This window comes from Culex pipiens, chromosome 3 (genome assembly GCF_016801865.2).
Source record: "Culex pipiens pallens isolate TS chromosome 3, TS_CPP_V2, whole genome shotgun sequence".
NCBI classification, from domain to species: Eukaryota; Metazoa; Arthropoda; class Insecta; order Diptera; family Culicidae; genus Culex; species Culex pipiens.
In genome coordinates this window covers 92,524,897-92,544,277 of record NC_068939.1, presented here as the reverse complement: position 1 = coordinate 92,544,277, position 19,381 = coordinate 92,524,897, and the positions used below count along the sequence as shown (strand labels likewise).

The 19,381-nt window shown below is 42.5% G+C and overlaps 2 protein-coding genes across 6 annotated transcripts in view; one reads left to right on the top strand and one right to left on the bottom strand.

Annotated features, from left to right (window-relative positions):
- Window positions 1-15,895, bottom strand: part of LOC120430836 (receptor expression-enhancing protein 5-like) — a 31,337-nt gene extending 15,442 nt beyond the window's left edge. The window contains exons 1-2 of one of the 5 annotated variants that reach the window (XM_052710046.1): window positions 15,648-15,895; window positions 15,293-15,455 (exon numbers count right to left, since the gene is read on the bottom strand). In XM_052710046.1, coding sequence (XP_052566006.1) covers window positions 15,293-15,422 — 130 coding nt within the window. In that variant the 5' untranslated portion in view covers window positions 15,423-15,455; window positions 15,648-15,895. Of the gene's footprint in view, window positions 1-8,504; window positions 8,660-15,292; window positions 15,618-15,647 lie in introns of those variants that run through there. The other 4 variants (XR_005607744.2, XM_052710045.1, XM_039595950.2 and 1 more) reach the window with 4 other exon arrangements.
- Window positions 15,896-17,402: 1,507 nt separating this feature from the next.
- LOC120430838 (RNA 3'-terminal phosphate cyclase-like) lies at window positions 17,403-19,175 on the top strand. Its single transcript, XM_039595954.2, has 4 exons — window positions 17,403-17,823; window positions 17,896-18,587; window positions 18,654-18,912; window positions 18,977-19,175. Exons 1-4 carry the CDS (start codon window positions 17,782-17,784, stop codon window positions 19,058-19,060), a joined length of 1,077 nt encoding a protein of 358 aa, XP_039451888.1. The 5' UTR covers window positions 17,403-17,781; the 3' UTR covers window positions 19,061-19,175.
- Window positions 19,176-19,381: the final 206 nt, after the last annotated feature.

The window sequence follows — 19,381 nt, the reverse complement described above, 5'->3', positions numbered from 1 at the left end:
AGAGAGAGAAGCCGCGCACGGAGAACAAAGCAAGCGTCAAAAGTGACCCGAAGAAGCACTGCTTCAACTGCGGCGACGCCTCGCACGTCGCATCAGAGTGCCCACAGAAGAGCGACGGACCGAAATGCTTCAACTGCAACGCTTTTGGTCATCTGTCGAAGGAGTGCACGAAGAATAAGGTGAAGCAGAAGGAGAAAAAAGTGAACGTGGTGGAGAAAGTAAACGGCGACAAGCCGGGCGTTTTGCTGAACCTGTTCGGGCGCGAGTTTTCGGCAATCGTCGACACGGGAGCAGAAATTTCGTTGATTCGGAAAGATCTGTGGACGGATCTCGCGGAGAACGGCGTCCAGATGAGAAAGTCGACGATGAAAGTGCGCGGATTCGGCGGTGACGTTCGTGTTGTGTGTGGTGAGGTTGCTCTCACAGCAACAATCGGTGAAGAAGAGTTCCCGATTCGCTTTTACGTCGTGCCAAACGAAGCGATCGATATGCAGGTGTTGATCGGCATGGACTTTCTCAGCGGCGTCGATTATTCGATCAGCCCGGGAGAAGTGCGTGTGAAGAAGTATCGGCCCAGCGACGCCGAACCGGCCGACGCCGACGCGAAGTGGATTCGCCGCGTTGCGGAGTACGTCGCGGAAGACGAGGTGACGGTACCGTACCAATACCGCGATGAAGTGCTAGAACTCATTGAGAACTACACGCCGGAGAAGCCAGTGGTCGCCGCGAATCAGCTGACGATAACGTTGTTGGACAACGACGTTGTTTGTGAAAACCCGCGACGTCTGGCCCAGCTGGAGAAGGAAGTTGTGAAGAAGCAGATCAGTGAGTGGCTCGAGGAGGGGATCATCCAGCAGTCGGAAAGTGAATACGCGAGTCCAGTCGTAGTGGTTCCGAAGAAGGACGGATCGTACCGTGTGTGTGTTGATTACCGGGAGATCAACAAGAAAGTAGTGCGCGATAAGTTCCCGATGCCGAACGTGGAAGAGCAGATCGACCAGCTGTCCGAAGCCCGCGTGTACACAACGCTGGACCTGAAGAACTCGTACTTTCACGTACCTGTCGAAGAAAAAAGCCGGAAGTACACAGCGTTTGTGACAAGTTGCGGGCAGTACGAGTTTTTGCGTGCGCCATTCGGGTTGTGCACCAGTGGAAGTGGATTTGGACGATTCATAAGTGCAGTGTTGAAAGAGTTCATCCACGACGGAAGTGTGATGGCGTTTGTGGACGACATCATAATTCCAACGGGATCCGAGGAAGATGGACTAAAAATGCTAAAACGAGTGCTCGAAGTGGCTGCGAAGGCAGGGCTGCTGTTCAACTGGAAGAAGTGTGTGTTCCTGCAACGTCGTGTGGAGTACCTCGGCTACACGATCTATGACGGCCGAGTGGAACCAGCACCAGCAAAGATCCAAAAGCTGAAGCAGTTCCCGCAGCCGACGACGGCGAAGCAGTTGCAGCGATTCTACGGGCTGGCCAGCTACTTCCGAAAGTTTGTTCCGTCGTTTGCTGGCATTGCCCGCCCTCTGTCGGATCTCTTGAAGAAGGATAAGTTCGCCCAGTTCGACGATGCAGCGGTTTACTCCTTTAACCGCATCAAAGAGATCCTGGCAAGCTACCCAGTGTTGAGGATCTTCCGACCAGACGGTGACGTGGAGGTGCACACAGACGCCAGCAAGACGGCCCTCGCTGGAATCCTGATGCAACGCGCAGAAGACGATGGCAAGTTCCACCCGTGCTATTACTTCAGCCGACTGACGAGTGGTGCGGAGAAGAATTACCATTCGTTCGAGTTGGAGGCGTTGGCTGTTGTCGAGTCGGTTAAGAAGTTCCGTTGTTACTTGCTCGGCCGGCCATTCAAGATCATCACCGACTGTATGGCGTTCAAGGATGCGGTGAAAAAGAAGAAGCTCAACACACGGATCGCCAAGTACGTCGTTGCCCTGTCTGAGTTCCGCTACGAGATCGATCACCGCCCTGGGGAAAAGCTGCCACACGTTGACGCGTTGTCGAGAGCGGATGTTTTGGTTGTGTCTGCACCCATCGTCGCCAAAATCCGTGCAGCACAACAAGAGGATGACCGAGGCAAAGCTCTCCTGACAGCGCTGCAGCAGAACGATTCCGTCGACGGGTTCACTACGAGCAACGGTATTCTCTACGAAGGCGAAGCTGAATCGCGACGACTGTACGTGCCCGAGTCGATGGAAACGGAGATCATCCGGTCTGCTCACGAGCAAGGCCATTTCGGAGTCCGGAAGACGAAGGAGCGGATCAAGGCGGACTACTACATCTCTGGCTTGGAGGACAAGATTAAACGCTGCATCGCCACGTGTGTTCCCTGCATTGTCGGCGAGAAGAAACGAGGAAAGCCGGAAGGTGAACTGTGTCCGATCCCGAAAGGAGACGTTCCGCTGGATACGCTGCACGTGGACCATCTAGGACCGATGCCCTCAACGAGGAAGTCGTACGGGCACATTCTAACAGTCATTGACGCTTTCACAAAGTTTGTCTGGCTGTTCGCGACGAAGTCAACGACCGCAGAGGAGGCCGTGAAGAAGTTACGGGTGATCACAGACACGTTCGGAAACCCACGCCGGATCATCTGTGATCGGGGAGCAGCTTTCACGTCGGGATTCTTCACCAAGTTCTGCGACGAAGAAGGCATCGAGCTACACACGATAGTCACGGGGGTTCCTCGTGGCAACGGGCAAGTCGAACGAGTGCATCGCGTCATTATCCCGATGATCACCAAGTTGTCCGTGGACAACCCGGAGGAATGGTTCAAGCACGTCGCCGTGGTCCAAAAGTGTTTGAACAACAGCTGGCAGCGCGCGATCAACATGACCCCGTTCGAACTGTTGACCGGTGTTAAGATGCGAACCAAAGAAGACGCCGTGCTCCACGAGTTGCTGCTGAAGGAGGTCCAAGACAGTTTCACCGACGACCGGAACGAACTGCGAATGGCGGCGCAGCAGAGCATCCAGAAGATGCAGGAGGAGAACCGGAAGTACTACAACCTACGCCGGAAGCCGTACGTGGAGTACAAGATCGGCGATATGGTGGCTATCCCCAAAACACAGTTTGGAGTTGGCCAGAAGGTCAAGCCGCGATTCTTCGGACCGTACGAGATCACCGGTGTTCTGCCGAACAACCGGTACGAGGTCAGGAAGCTGGACGACGAAACTGAAGGACCGAAGAAGACGTCGACTGCAGGAGACCAGATCAAACCGTGGACACTTCCGGGCCGGAAGTGATGTCAGGAAAGGCCGTGTAGGACGATCGAGGCACCCCTCGGTTCCGAACCCGAGGTCTAGAGAGAAAATTTTGTGCTGCTCTCGGCAGTTAGCACTCGACCGCGTACCGACGTAGAAGTGGAATAAACCGCAGTTAAATCGGACAAATAAAGCTACGTTTCCTATTTTCCATTAATTCTAAACTCTTCCCTTTTCTACACAAATTACCTGTTATTTAACACACATATTTAGTATATTCCGAGGTATATTCGAAAACAATTGAAGATCAAAAATTATTCCTAAACTCGTTCCTAAACAAATATCTATTTGAAATTATGAAACTCAAAAAAAATGTGTCTTTTAAAAGTTTCTAAAAAAAAAGTGTTTATAGTACAATTTTTGTTGGGGTACTAAGCGTGCTGTAATAATATGGCTAAAGTTATCAATTTTTGATCAGGTAAAAATAAAAACACTGAAAAAAATCGCTATATCATTTACATAAATGAACTAAGCCTGAAATCGTTAGCATAAAAAAAATCGGTCTCAATAAAACCATACATGAAAAAACTACCCCAAAATCATTTATTATTACAACTTATAATAAAATGCTTAATTCATCCAACTTGCAAATTTTATGTAAGCGTGTAGTCAACATCTCACACCAAATTGCAGTAACTTTTCAACAAGAAAGAGAAGAGAGAGCTTGCAGAAAAGTACGGGAACGGTTTTGCTGCAACTTCTACCTCTCTCACTGCAGAAGTTCTGCCTGAGAGAAAAGTTACTTTTGTTGCAGAAAAGTACGGGAACGCTCTGCTGCCGTTTTTGTGCAGAATTGCAGAATTCTGCAGTACGGGAATAGACCTAATGACTAACAAACTAGCACATTTTGACAGTTTGCCTGCATTTGTTTGCAGAAACGTCAGGCTGCATATTAGGGTGGGTACGTTTTTTAAAAAGTTCTCGGATCAAGTTTTAGTATAGTTCCCTTTGTAGGGCATGCCCATAGGGACTTTCATGCAAAATATCAGCTCATTTGGTTGTAAACTGGCTGCGCGCATCAGGGTTAAAGTTTACATGGGAATTACTATGGGAAATTGGAACTTTTTGTTCAAACGCTCCTACAGGTCTGGGAAAATCACGCGCCAACTTCTGGTATGGTCAGGCCTATGGGGAATGGTCTGGAGAATACTTTTCCAGAAGAGAGCATATGGATTCGTTGTCCCTAGACCTGGCGCATCGGCAAACAATCCGATGTCTCCGGAATCAACAGTTTTCCCTCAAAAAGCAGCAAATTTTCCTTAGCATGCTATGAAAGCTTGATGTACACTGCGACGCCATACGTCAGGCAGCTACCACGTGGTTGAAATATTTGCAAAAAAAATACAAATTTGCTATGTAAAGATTCTGAATGCGACTAAATAATATCAGGATTACTCGAAATCATCATTTTCTAGTTAAAAGAAGGTTTGCAATTAAATATTCACGTGGTAGCTGCCTGACGTATGGCGTTGCGGTGTTTATCAAGCTTTCATAGCATGCTACGGAAAATTTGATGCTTTTTGAGGGAAAACCTTTGATTCCGGAGACATCAGATTGTTTGCCGATGCGCCAGGTCTAGGGACAACGAATCCATATGCTCTCTTCTGGAAAAGTATTCTCCAGACCATTCCCCATAGGCCTGACCATACCAGAAGTTGGCGCGTGATTTTCCCAGACCTGTACTGCCCATGTTCGCATAAATGTCCCATATGCAAAAACAGCAAGCTGAGAAAAACGCATTTGAATTTTGTCCCATACATAAGGTTACGTGTTAAGTTTTCGCAAAAAACCGAATTTCCTCCTGATTTCTAGAACAAAGTACTGGATGTTATAGGCTCTTTCGAAAGAGCACACAATTTTGAATCAAACTGCATCAATAACTCAAAAGCGATGAAAATGCATATGGGACATCTATGCGACCAGGGGCAGTGTAGGAGCGTTTGAACAAAAAGTTCCAATTTCCCATAGTAATCCCCATGTAAACTTTAACCCTGATGCGCGCAGCCAGTTTACAACCAAATGAGCTGATATTTGGCATGAAAGTCCCTATGGGCATGCCCTACAAAGGGAACCATACTAAAACTTGATCCGAGAACTTTTTGAAAAACGTACCCACCCTACTGCATATACTTTGCTTTGTTTGCGAGCAAACTGACAAACACGAAAAAGTACGAGTTTGTTTACTTGTCATATTCTAATACCTCCTTAAGCCTCATGCTTCCACATGACTCGTCTTGAAGCTCAAATTAGTGTTGCCCAAATCTTTGGGAATGTTTGTGGGATCTGGCTTACTTGAAACATAGGTGTTCAGCGATGGAATCATTTCAAAATTTCGTTTTTCACTGGTGATTTTTCTCACCGACAAAAGTGAGACAAGATGACGAAATTGTCTCTCAAACTCCCAAAGGAACATCAATGAGTACAGACCAGATCGGTAGAAGGGCTGAGCACGTAGCCCAGTAACTGCTGATGCTCGCATACTGGGCTTATCGAAAAATGACGAGGGGAACATCGATGCATTATGTATTCTCAATAAATAATAGCAATAAAGTTACTCAAAAATATCTTCTGAATGTGACATACAAATTTCATCAAAACTTAAAAACCCATTTTTGCTTTGTTGATGTTATTTTTTGCATCTGCTGACCCCTCGATCGTTGTGCTTTGTTTTTGTTGTTTGACGTTAGCGCTTAAACTTGGTAACAGCCCATGGCGTTGAACAGAAACTGATGTGAATTTAAAAGTTCTAATTCAATTTTTTATGTTGGAAATTTCGCCCAAAAATGTTAAATTGCTTGAACGAAATGTCGAAATATATCTAGAGTTATTTGAAAGGTCCTATTAGCTATTGTTGGTTATAGAAGCCATTCAAAAAAATTCTCTAGAGATGTTGAAATATAAAGGTTAAGGCTACTTTTAGGACAATTTAATTTTTGAACTTTGTAAGGCTCAGCAAAAGGGTCTAATTTAGAGTTTCATTTGAGAAGGTCCTATAAACATAGAGAATCCCATAATTTATAGGACCTTTTGTGAACAATGATATCAGTTATTTAAGCTTAATTTTAGGATTTTTATAAGACCGTTGCAAATATTTTTTGCAATTTATGTCCGTGAAGTTTATGCGCTACGAAATCGGTTGATGTCGACCATTTTTATTTTTTTGCATTTTTTATGAATTAAGAATGAAGTGACTTAATCCACCCTTAGATGGTTGGTGCCTTCCTCACATTTAAAGGGTGCTATCCAAAATAGACACAAAAGGGCGGTGTTTTTCAGTGTTTTATCAATTTGACTCATTATTCATACGCATACCACTAGATTGGGTAGTCCGATCTTCATATTGCTTACAACTTAAGATAGGGTAGTCAGATCTCCAATCCAATTCATGCTAGTTGAAAAGGTCATTTGATTCCAATGATAGGTCGCATGAGATTTTCATCAAAATATCTGAGATCCGGTTTCCAAAAAGTGCATAAATAACACTTCAGTGTTTATAACTATTGATAGGATTGTCAGATCTTCAATGTCTTGGACACGTTGATTAGGGCTTTCAAATACCTTTCTAAAAATGTGTAACATGACGGTATTACGAACACCACCCTTGTTACAATCTACCGAACTTTTGCCAAAATCGTTTTTTAGCATAACTTTTGAAGTACTTAACTAAACTGCACAATTTGTTAAAGCGGCTTATGTGACCCCAAGACGGATCGAATGAGGCCAAAAGGGACAAAATCGGTCAAGCCAGTCTCGAGATAGTCGAGTGACAATTTTTTGATCAACATCCCACCGCACACACAGACATTTGCTCAGAATTTGATTCTGAGTCGATATGTGTACATGAAGGTGGGTCTAGGAGGTCTAGTTAAGAAGTTCATTTTTCGAGTGATTTTATAGCCTTTCCTCAGTAACGTGAGGAAGGCAAAAATATTGAAAAGTATTACTTTTCGAAACAAGTGCTGAAAGTTCAACTTTTAAGCATAACAAAAGTAGAACTTTTCAGCATTTATTTTGAAAAGTATTACTATTCGATTTTGTTATTTTTGGTACAGAAAAGTAGACTTTTTCATCGTTCAAGAATGACAGGAAAAGTAAGTAGTTACATGACAGAATTGAAAAATAGTAGTTTATGCAACAAGTTGCAAAAAGAGGATTTTTTCAGCACGAGTCGTACATTTATCCAACGAGGTTCAAAAACGAAACTATTGGCACTACGCCCCCCGGGGCATGGCCTTCCTCTAACGTGGGATTTCTGCTCCAGCGCCTCTGACGAGACAGGAGAAACCGGGACCGACGTTTTACTTCACCATCCGATAGAAGCTCAGTGGATAAGGCGGGAATCGAACCCGCGTCTCATAGCATCATCGGGATCGGCAGCCGAAGCCGCTACCCCTGCGCCACGAGACCCACACCCAACCCAACGAGGTTCAACGAGTTGGATAAATACGAAGAGTGCTGAAAAAATCAAGTTTTGCAAGGAGTTCCATACAACATTTTTTTTGCAATTCCAAAAAACACACTGAGTGAAATTTTATGTCAAATTTTCATGTATTTTGTCAATAAATCGTTTAAATAAAAAAAAATGTTGAAAAGTGTTACTTTTCGAAACAAGTGCTGAAAAGTTCAACTTTTCAGCACCCATTTGAGTGCTGAAAAGTAGAACTTTTCAGCATTTATTTTGAAAAGTGTTGCTATTCGATTTTGTTATTTTTGGTACAGAAAAGTAGGCTATTTCGTCGTTCAAGAATGACAGGAAAAGTAAGTTATTTCACGACGGAATTGCGAAAATATATTTTTTTGAGTTCAGAAAATTTTCTATAAAATTGTCTAAGGTTGGGCCTCTGGTTGCTGAGATACATCGGGTAATAGAAAAATAAACAGTAAAAGTTATGTTCTCTAAGTCTCACCCAAACAACTCAGCAACTTAATGGTCCGATTTTCAATGTTGAAAAATGAAACATTCGTGAAATTTTACTATCTTTTTGAAAAAATAAAAAAAATCAAATAAAATCGATTTCCTAAATTCAGCGACAATCACTCATATGGGGAAAGCGTCGAATTTTAAAGCGTGTTTGATGCATTTTGGCACACTTAAAACACAGACAGACTAAAAATATAATGAGAGCTCACAATTTTAAAGATAAATTTCAATACTTTCGGCTTTGCATAACGAGCCATTCTGGGACAGCTTAAGTTTGATGAAACGAAACGTTTAAAACTCCACCTCAGTACCTCAGTCATTGTACATTCCGAAACAGTTAGTACTTTCCAGATTGCCAACTTAGTGAACGTAACAAATCATTCAAGTTACACTGATTTCTTCCAATCACTGCACACTGCCTGTTCCGTTCAGCTGGAGCAAAGGCGGACTGACCCAGGGCGAGATAACGAAACGTGGTTGTGGACCAGCAGCAGCTGTGCCTCTTAGCTCTATGTGTAACTAATGCAATTTTAAACACGTGTACACGTGTTGGTTACGGAAAACTGATTTCGCACACATGTTCACAACAGTTAAGCCATCAAACGTTGACACGCCACTTAAAGATAGAAGATATAGTTTCGGTGGGAAAATTTGACGAGAAACGAACGGAAAACCGAAAGCTTTCCCACTTAATTGAAAGCGAAAGTTAAGCTGAGTCTTCTTCGTGGTCGGTGGTTCTGCCGCGTTGCGCACAACACTTGAAGAAACGTACTTGAAAGAGCACCGTGGACAAAGTGCCAACGTAACTGAGCCAGCTGAGAGTGAGGCTCCCCCCGAAAAAAAATTGGCATATCGGGCTGCGCTATCACCTGCGTGTCGACGTGACTCTCTTTCTTTCTCTCTCTCTCGATTCGGATCACTAGAGAGCACTCGCGGTGTGTGTTTGAGTGGAATTTAACACTGTTGGGCTCTATCACCAACACTTATTGCCGATATCGAAGCATTTCGAATGAAAAAAAAAAAAATCTTTATTCCAGCGGTATACGAAGTATAGTAAAGTATGTAGTAATTGCAGCAAACCCGGAATGATAATGATGTGCCCTTTTGAAGGGGGGCAATTACACCAAGTAGCGCAGTTATTGAGATTGATCTCAAGAAGTGCAATGTGTACTAAACTCAACGGCTTAAAATTTGTCGATGTGATTGTTTATGTAATGTAAAATATAAATCGATTGACTAAACATTTTAATTTGATGAATACAACTTCTGATATGATCGATAAGCGTCAAATTTTGATTGATTAGACCATGTCCTATGTCTATTTGTTAAAATTAATTTATTTTTGAGATTAGCTAGCAACTTTCGTCGCCATTATCAAGCTGCTTCTTGGAAGCCACCTTTCCCACGTTCCGAAAAAGTCGAGTGACTAATCAGTGCAAAAATAATTCTACCACCCCTCGCAGCTCCGCAAGCCCATCTGTAGTGTGCCGACGTGGTTCAACGCGTCAATGATTTTGCTCAAGTTTTGTAGACTAGGAGCTACTAGCTACACTCAAACCCCGATGGTTTGACACCAACTGTTGTCAACCAAACGTTTGTTTTGATAGTGTGCGTGTAAAAAGTGACAGTTCATCACTTTCTAGTTTTACTTTGTCAAACCAACGGGGTACAAACTAAAAGGTGTAAAACGAAAAAGTGATCAACCACTGGGGGTTGAGTGTACAGACTAAGAGTGTTGACTTACACTCACTTTCTGTTCGATCGCTGATGCGAGTATCACTCTCGGTCTTATGTAACAACGAAGGTTTCAATGTCACACATGCTTGCGAATGAATGAATGAGAGAAGACAACCGACCGGGCGTCTCGTATCGGATTTATTTGTGATTCACAAAAAAAAAAAACCAATGCTGTAGATGTTAAATATCTAATTTGATTAATTAAAATTATACTTATATTGTTGTTACACTTTCAGAATTGTAAGCTAGTTGGTACATTTATTTTTCGCTTGATACAGGGTCTGATCAATTAAACATAAAAGGGTTAATGTAAATGTACAAACTTACACAATGCACTGCCGTAATTCATTTCAAGGCTTGAACCAAATTAAAAATTTGCGTAGCACTACACGAACGAACCGTTACTCAAAAAAGCGAAATGAGACTCCAAAGTTTTTCTGATATCGAACCAAATTTTATACCGCTGAAGGTTGTTATCAACCTGGACTTTGAAAAATTTCCAGGAATTCTCAGTATCGACATATTCATAATCTGCATTTATTGGTATGTTTGAAGAAATCTGTTCAATTGTTAACAATTCAAGGAACTGAGGCTGAGTCATGATTGCCTGTTGCAAAACCATATGCATTTTCTCAGTATTTCCCCACCGTATTGGCCGCCATCTTGATCAACTCTCTGGTTAGTTTTTATGGAACATATAAAATTTCCAGCAGTTAGGGCATGGTGGAAGGAACTGTTTTATGACGAGTCGTTGTGCGACCTGCGGAGGTGAGCAAAAAACTCAAAGCATGCAACACAATCAACGAGAACATCGAAGCGAAATGCTTCAACTGTGGTGGCGACCGTTCGACGATGAATCGGAGCTGCTCAAAAGGAGTCGAATTTGTACAACCAAATCGTCGCAAATCACAGCAATCGGAAGGTAGGTCGAAAAAAGGCACATCGTAGTTCGAATCCTAAGAGCAATCGAGAAATTAAGTGTGAGAGTGTGTGCGTGCAACATGAAGTTAAACTTCACAGCAACTTCACAGAAAGTTTAACTCCATGTTGCAGATTTGACAGCTCGATACACTCAACCCCCGGTGGTTGGTCACTTTTTCGTTTGACACTTTTTTAGTTTGTACCCAGACATGCATTGGCACTGCGCGCGGTTAGCACGCGTGCTATTTTAGCGCATAGCATTGCGCTTTTAATCATAGCACTCGCCCTTGCACTCTAACGAAACTGGTAACTAAGTGTTTTTTCACTAAAATGTCAATAACTCCCTTTAGATTTACCCAATTAAGATGCTTCACCCCTCATTTTGTTGCATTTTCAAGCCATTAATTTGATGAAATTTGATTTAATTTTGCTTAAAGTTACAGACACTAAATTTCTTACAGTTTAACATCAAATTGAAGTTTTTCTTTTTTATGGAACTTGATTTTTTTTAAATAAAAAATGGGTGAGCAAAAATAATGTATTTTTTCAGAACAACTTTTCAGCGATAAAGTTTTGTTAAAATAAAAAGCCTTAAAAAGGCAAAATAACCATACTAAAAATTAAGATCCCAGCACGTTTTTTAAAATTTCTCAAAATTAATTTAAAAATCAGGAAGCCAAAAATATATTTTTTCATAAACTTTCATAAATAAAAAAAATCGAAGAATAATGAATTGAAAACTATTCAATATATTTTTTTTTATTTGAAATGTTCTGTGTGTTAAACATTATTCGAAACTATTTTCAAATGATTGGTGCAATGAAGGTGCACAACAACCTATTTTTTCGTAACGAAGATTTGACTCCATGTTTCGCTTCAATAAATTTTATCCTGTCTCATTCATTTTTTTCAAGGGTCCTGATTTTTGATTCAATGAACATAAACCACTCACTCATCGCCTATCCATTCGTCGCCTATTCCAACCCGCTAGCATTCATGAGCGAATGGTACTCGCAATCAGTCAGCGAGTGGCCCGAACTGTTCACTTAGCGAACAAATACATCGTGAAAATATTAGCCTACTCCGTTGCTCGACGACACTCACACACTAACATGCTCAGCGAAGAGCCATTCCTACAAAATGCCAGCGTGGCAGTCTTTTTGTCTTCACGCCCAAAGGAGAAAAGCGCGGAACTTAACCTCAAAGGTAAACAACCGAATGAACTTTCTTGACACGTGTCAGTTCCGGGACTTTAAAAAAATTTAAAATTTTAATTTTGTTCCGGTTGTTCCGTTTCGCATGAACACAAACACGACCAGGAACAGGCACCTACACGGCAAGTCACACGAAAACCGCCAGAAGCACGGGCACGAACACGGGCAGGAGTCCGGAAAAGGACACGGCCTAGAGCACGGCCACGGGAACGACCAGGAACAGGCAACTACGTGGTCAGGTGCACGTACACGAACACGGCCAGAAGCACGGACAAGCACACGGGCACTAATACGAAAAAAAACTCACATTATGACGTTTCGCGCAATCGGAAGCAAATTCAAATTCAAAAAAATGCTAAGTCCCGATTTGACACCTGTCAAACCACTCAAATGGCACTCACAAAATGAATACTGAGTTCTTTGAGTTCATTTGCTACGTCACGGTTTTCTTGCCTATAGACCTATAATCAGGTTTCAGTGGTAGATTACTCAGACAGAAAAAAAAGTTTCTATCAATGGTGTCTATAATGTTATGAAATCAAAATAAATGCACAATTTTATTGATAACATTGATTTTAGGCAACCAAAATCAATGAGTAAAACGCAGCGCATCAGAGAAAAAATATTTTCAGTTCAGAGTGATCGGAGACGCTCGGCCTGCCTGAGCCGTTCGGAGCCTGAGCCGATCAGAGAGAGAAGGAGAGTAGAAGAGAGAGTGTTCGGGAGCGAATGGTGTGAAAGTGACAAACGGCAGGAATTAATCAGGGCAGTATCGCGTCGCCTGTTACTTGTGCTCGCGAATGGAGTGGTGGATTTTGAGCAATCAGGACCCTTGATTTTTTTCCTTTCTTACAAAAGAAAGGTTTAAGGGTCTAAACTTAAAATATTTTCCCGGTTTGTTAGTCGAATTCTCGAATTTTTCCCGGTGGAATAAATTCCCGGGTTTTCCCGGTTTTTTCTCGAGGTGGCCACCCTGGTTTAAGGTTTGCTTTTGGAAAAAACGCTTTTCTCAGAAATCTATAAAAAAATCGTACAATGCGAGGATTCGTCCCAGGAAAAAATCCTATTACTAAGTTGAAGGTTTAGATGCGCTCTTTCGATTGAATTTTGGCCCGAAACCCGGAACTCAAAGTCTGATTTTTGAGAGCTCTTTTACTGAAATACATGAGCGATGTCTGTATCCGCTCTTAAAAATTTGTGTCTTCTATCACTGGAAAACCGCTCGTAAAACCCACAATTTTTAAATTTCAGATTTGTAGCCGTGGGGTCGGAGACGAACATTTTATTTTTCGATTTACAATTTTCGACCAGTAAATGCGGTCAAAGCCATTTTAGAGGTATTTTTTGCACTATTTTACAGATAACACTGTCAAATTAAACGAATTCAGTTTCAAACAAAAAGCAATTTAAAAACATGCGCCATAAACTGCCTGGGCCCAAAATTTGAAGCTTTTCTAAAATGTATTTCTAGATATATAGCCATATTAGTGTTTTTCGTTTTACTTTTACCCATTTTTTTCTTATTAAATTTTTGGTTTTATACAAAATCATAAACTCAACATCAATTTCGAAGTCCCGGCTCATTCTCGCTCGAAAGCTCGGCAAGTTGTCAAGTCGAAGCATCAACACCAGCGCTTATACGCTTGCGCGTTTTACGCTGCGCGTGAAAGTGTTCTTTCTGGCTTCTCATAATAGATCGACAAAGTGCAATAGCGATACATGTTTTTTAAGTTAATCATAGACTAACATTAAAGACTGAGTACCCTTTATTTTTTCTAATAATGTCAATCCAATATGTTTTTCTTAATTAAATTCAAAGCTTTAGGCAAAATTCTCACTGGGTGGTATCATTATGTTTCTGAAAAATTAATTGCACCAATATATTACTCGGAGTTTCATCATTTTGTAAGAAAGGCTCTATTTCACCTCTGGTGATATTAAATCGGGTTTTTTTTAAATAAATTGTTGTGTTGATGAAATTAAACTAAAAAAACTGGCAACGATCAATGAAATTTGAATGTTTTTTAGGTGATATCATTATCAGCGTATTTAATTGCAACAGACAAAAACAATTACAATAGAATTTTAAACAAAACAATATACAACATCAAATGAAAACATTTTTGTCAAACATTAGGTGCGGCTACACTCCTTTAGAAAAATTAGGTCAGGCCCGCTGGGCCAAAATGTTGGACACCCTTGATTTAGGTTTTCTCACAAAAAACGTTACTTAGTTAGCCTTTAAATGGTTGATGCCTTCCTCATATTTAGCGGGTAACGCTACCTGAAATAGACACAAAGGGCGGACCTTTCAGTGTTCAATCAACTCATTATTCATACCATCAGATTGGGTAGTCAGATCATTCAGGGCACTATGTGCTTACAACGTATGATATGGTTTTCAGTTCTCCAATCTTTCGGGCTCGTTGGAAAGGTTTACCTATCCAACGACAGGTCGCATTATAGATCCGGACAACGTTTTCATGAACATATCTTAGATCCGGGCTCCAAAAAGTGCATAAAAACACTTAAGTGCTTATAAATTTTGATAGGGTTGTCAGATCTGCAGGACAAATGGGCTCCAGAGGGTTAATTTAAAATCACGAGATGCATAAAGTTTATTGGATTAATGTTACCCACACTGACGGTTTTAGATAAAAAATTTCAGCAATAACGTGCGTTCACACTCTCCTTGTCACAAAACACGTCGTGTTCATTTCAAGTGTTAATTTTTAAGATTGTATTTTTAACATTGTCATCCAGAATGCAATTATCTGCATCACTATCAATCGACCGCGGCCACATCACGATTGTGCACCGTAACAACACATGGAACAGTATGGGTAAATGTTGAAAGCTGAATCAACCAGGCACGTGTGCGATACGCGATTTAAGTGATTCTGAAGGCTTTTAGATTCAAGCTCTTTAGGGGAAACACCAGCTTGTAACACTTAACAGAACAATTTCGAAGATATCACATTGCACAATGTCTGAAAGATTGCGAATTGCTAACGAAAATCAATGACTAAAGAGATTTGCAGTTTTTTCACCTGATGCAACAGCAAAGGGCAAAGGTGAGCCAAGTCCCCAATGACTGGCGAAATGGTTCCGGTTAACCTCAAAATCCTACATTATTGCACAATGTTGTCATTTTATTGTGCTGCCTCTCTATTGTTTATCGTTTAAAGGTCTTATCAGAAGTGTTAAACCCCCCATTTTTCACTTACCAAGGAAAATGTAGAGCCTCGGCACGCCGGTTTTCACCTCGGCCAAGTTGAAAATTTTGGTCCACGGTTTGGATTCGTCCTTGAGGGACGTCTCGATGGATGTCCGCACCTCGTCAATTTTGTTGGCCATTTTCAACTGGTTGTGGTCAAGTCACGCACGATTCTGTACAAGAAAAAAAGGGGGAGACAAAAGTCGGCCCAAATTATTGATCGATTCACGGCGACGGAAAACGACAGACTGCCGGGGGCTGGGAAATTCCACTTGAGAAAATTGGGGGATATTTTTAGGACTTGCCGGCCACTCTACTCTATCATCGGGAGAAGAAAGAGCGTGGACTTTTTCGCCGCGACTTACCGTGTGTCGTAGCTCCGCAACCAAACTTCGAACAGCGAAAATGTGTGGTGAGCGTGAACGTGAAGTGAACTGACGTGACGCGCGCGGCGATGAGCAGCAAATTGCGACTTGTCGTTGTTGCTGCCTTTTTGACTCACACACGGCTTCTTCTCTTGTTGCGTGATAAAAAAAAAGTCACCAGCGCCAACCGAGCATCAAATGCATGCAAGCGCACGAGAGAAGAAAAAAAGCCGCCGAACAAACGAACACGGAGAAGAAGTGCGAAAAAAAGGCAAATGACAGTTGAACGTTTGACGCGAGGCTGATACTTTTGCTGCAATTTTCTTGCAGATTGAGAAGCGTTCTTATATTACGTAACGCTGCTTTTATTGACCCCCTCACCCTCTCGTAACAATATTTTCATCAAGAACTTGATCGAGAAATGAAAACCCGCATAGACAATAACCATACAGTCACCATTTGTCGAATGATTTTTACAAAATGTTCTTGATTATACACGAAATAGGGTGCAACCGGTACGGTCCACGTGGTTCACGGTGGACACGGCCGTGTAAAAAATGACAGTTGATCACTTTTTAGTTTGACTTTGAGCAACCAACGGGGTACAAACTAAAAAAGTGTCAAACGAAATAGTGACCACCCACCGGGGGTTGAGTGTACTTACATTTCGATGCCAACATTTCAAAAAGCATCATGTACACACCATCCTTTTTGAGAAAAACGAATTTGAATGTTGAGCATCCATTTTCAATTCCCATTTTAATATTAAAGCAAAATAAGATGTTCTAATGATAACAAACGATGAAAAAACTTGCTTTTATTAATACTTGATCATCCAAATTCAATAAAACAATAATTCCATAATTTTATTTGAGAAAAACAAACATAACTTCTTTTGAAATCATCAACGTCTATATCACCCTGCTGTCATTGAGGGGGGCGCTTTGTTATGATTCGTTTTTCTTCACCGAATGTACATGGCGCTTTTGACAAAGAACTTTGTCCTAAGGGTTCTACTCTGGTGAGGTGTCAATCCAGAAAAACGAAAAATGTCGCGCGTTACGAAAATGTTGCATGCTTGGTACTGCGGAAGGGGTCTGCAACGAATGAAATGTGGCAACAATGGTGCAGCATTCTCGCGTGAAAGTTCCAAGAAAGCAGGAGACGAGGCAAAATTTGCACCATGTTGCCACATTTCATGCGAACTATATAAGCTAACAGATAGCCCGAGGGGAATGACACTTCGCGGGGGATTTCGGTTGCTGGGGGAATTGATTTGTCAAGTCCCAAGCCTCCCCAAAAACCCATCCCATCCAATCTTTCGGACGATCTGTTGGCGACTGAGTCTGAGCGTTGAAGAACTCTGCAACAATACACAGAGAAGAGCTTCAAATGCTGCTTTCGACTCGGTCACATGCTCTCAGGCAAAATTCGAGCTGAAGATTGGACTATATGATTGGTAACGATCTCTAGATAGGTCAAAAATAAACGAGATTTCCCCTCAATCTCGCTCATCTCCACGTCCTCGGATCGGTCTCTCGTGCTCGTGTGGCATGGCATTGGGGGATTGGTTGGGGAAATGAGAGGGGACAACTGCTCGAATAATTCGTCAAAAACTGTCTCGCTCAAACAATAGCGCTACGGAAGACGATGGTTCAGCAGGTTGTAAGCAGCAGCAAAACAGAAAACCTGAGAACAGATCTCGGAACAGATCATACTACAATAGATACGCAAGTGTCGCAGTGGTCCTTGTCTGTTCACAGTTAAAAAAACGTATGTTTTGCGCTTGCAACACTGCCAGTTTTGCTGGGCTTAAATGGCGGTTGGTGTCCAGCGCGTTTGGATCTGTCAAACATTGGCCAATCTGTTTGCCTTGACAATTTCTGTACTTTGCCCCCCTACCTGCATTACGTAATAAAAGAATGCTCCCTAAATAGCAGATGCACACCTTCTTTTCCGAAATGATCGCTACAACTTCACTGTCAGAAACTGACGTTTCTGGGGTAAACAACTGCAAATCTGCAAAATTTCCCGATTAGACACCGGGCCGGACTGTTAATTTTAATTTATCAGTGATTAAGTTAAAAGTTGCGTTATTTTGTGAAATATTGTGTTAGTTTTATACGATCTGAATATGGCCAAACCCATGGATATCGACGGAAGCATGCTAGAAGGAGTAAGCTTGGAGATTTGTTTTTGGTTCAACTGTTGAAATCACTTTAATGATTTTGTTTTTTTTTTTCTTTAGGGCGGACAAATTCTCCGAATGGCGCTCGGATTCAGTGTGCTCTGCCGGAAGCCCATAAGGATATTCAACATTCGCGGTGGCCGCAAGAAACCAGGCCTGTTGGCACAACACATGAAGGGCATTGAACTATTACGAGACCTTTGCAGTGCCGAAGCCAAAGGGCTGGAGATAGGTTCGACTGAGATAGAATTTCATCCGGGGGAAATTGGGCGGGGGAAATTTACGGCGCACATCGAAACGGCGGGGAGCGTTAGTTTGCTGATGCAGGCCGTTCTGCCGGTGGCGATCTTTGGTTCAGGGGCAATTACGCTGGACCTGAAGGGTGGCACAAACGTGGAAATGGCCCCGCAGGTTGATTTCATGACAGAAATCTTTCGGCCAAACATGGAAAAGTTTGGCGCTACGTTTGACTTTGACTTGTTCCGGCGGGGTTACTTTCCGAAGGGGGGAGGCCATTGCGTGGTTCACGTCAAATCGATTCGATCGTTGCGACCGGTCACATTGGTCGACTTTGGAGTCATTAACAAATGCTACGGCTGGAGCTTTGTCTCCGGAGCCGTTCCGATCAAGGTGGCAAAAGACCTTTCGGGAGGTGCCAAAAATATGCTCAAACGAATTTATCGTGAAGATATCGACATAGAGGAGTACCGCGAGAGTGTCGACATGGCGACGGACAACTGTTCCGGAATCATGTAAGTTCTGCACGCATATGCAGTTCAAAATGACCCCGCTCTCATAATTCACACTTTTTCCATTAGCTTGGGCATTCAAACGACCACCGGTGTGGTGATGGGTGGAGCGGCGCTGGGCAGTCGCCAAAAGGACGCATTCCGGATCGGAGAAGATGCGGCGAACGTAATTAAATCCGCGTACAAGCTTCGCGCCTGCGTTGACCGCCACGTGCAGGACATGGTGGTGGTGCTGATGGCGCTGGCGGAAGGTCGCAGCCGGATAAAAACGGAACCCCTCACGCTGCACACCCAGACGGCCATTCACGTGGCGCAAATGATGACGGATGTAAGTTCGCATAAATGTTCGTTTAAATTTGGAGCACATTTAAATTTGCAGTTTCTAATTTCAGGCGAAATTCACCGTCACAGAGCAGGAGAACGGCAGCTTCATCATTGAGTGCGATGGAATAGGAATCCAAAATCAGGTGGAATAATACGGCGAACTAATTGTGTTTGTGTGTAAATTTAGCGTGAGTCCGAAATTCCAAAATTTACAATTTACTCATTTACTTTACTTGAATGCGCCTCAATAGCAAAATTTTATTAGAATTACAAGTTTGAATGCTTGAAACAGTCTGCAGAAATATCACGGCCATCAATGATAATCATAAATTCATGTAGAACTTGTTCGAAGCCAAGTATCTGCTGGCAAGAGCAAACCGAGTCCCTTCGATCTCCAAAATTGGAAGCGCATTATTTTCGGAAGTCGTGCCTTTCGCGGACATCACACGGGTCTTAGGGTGTGGTCACTTTTC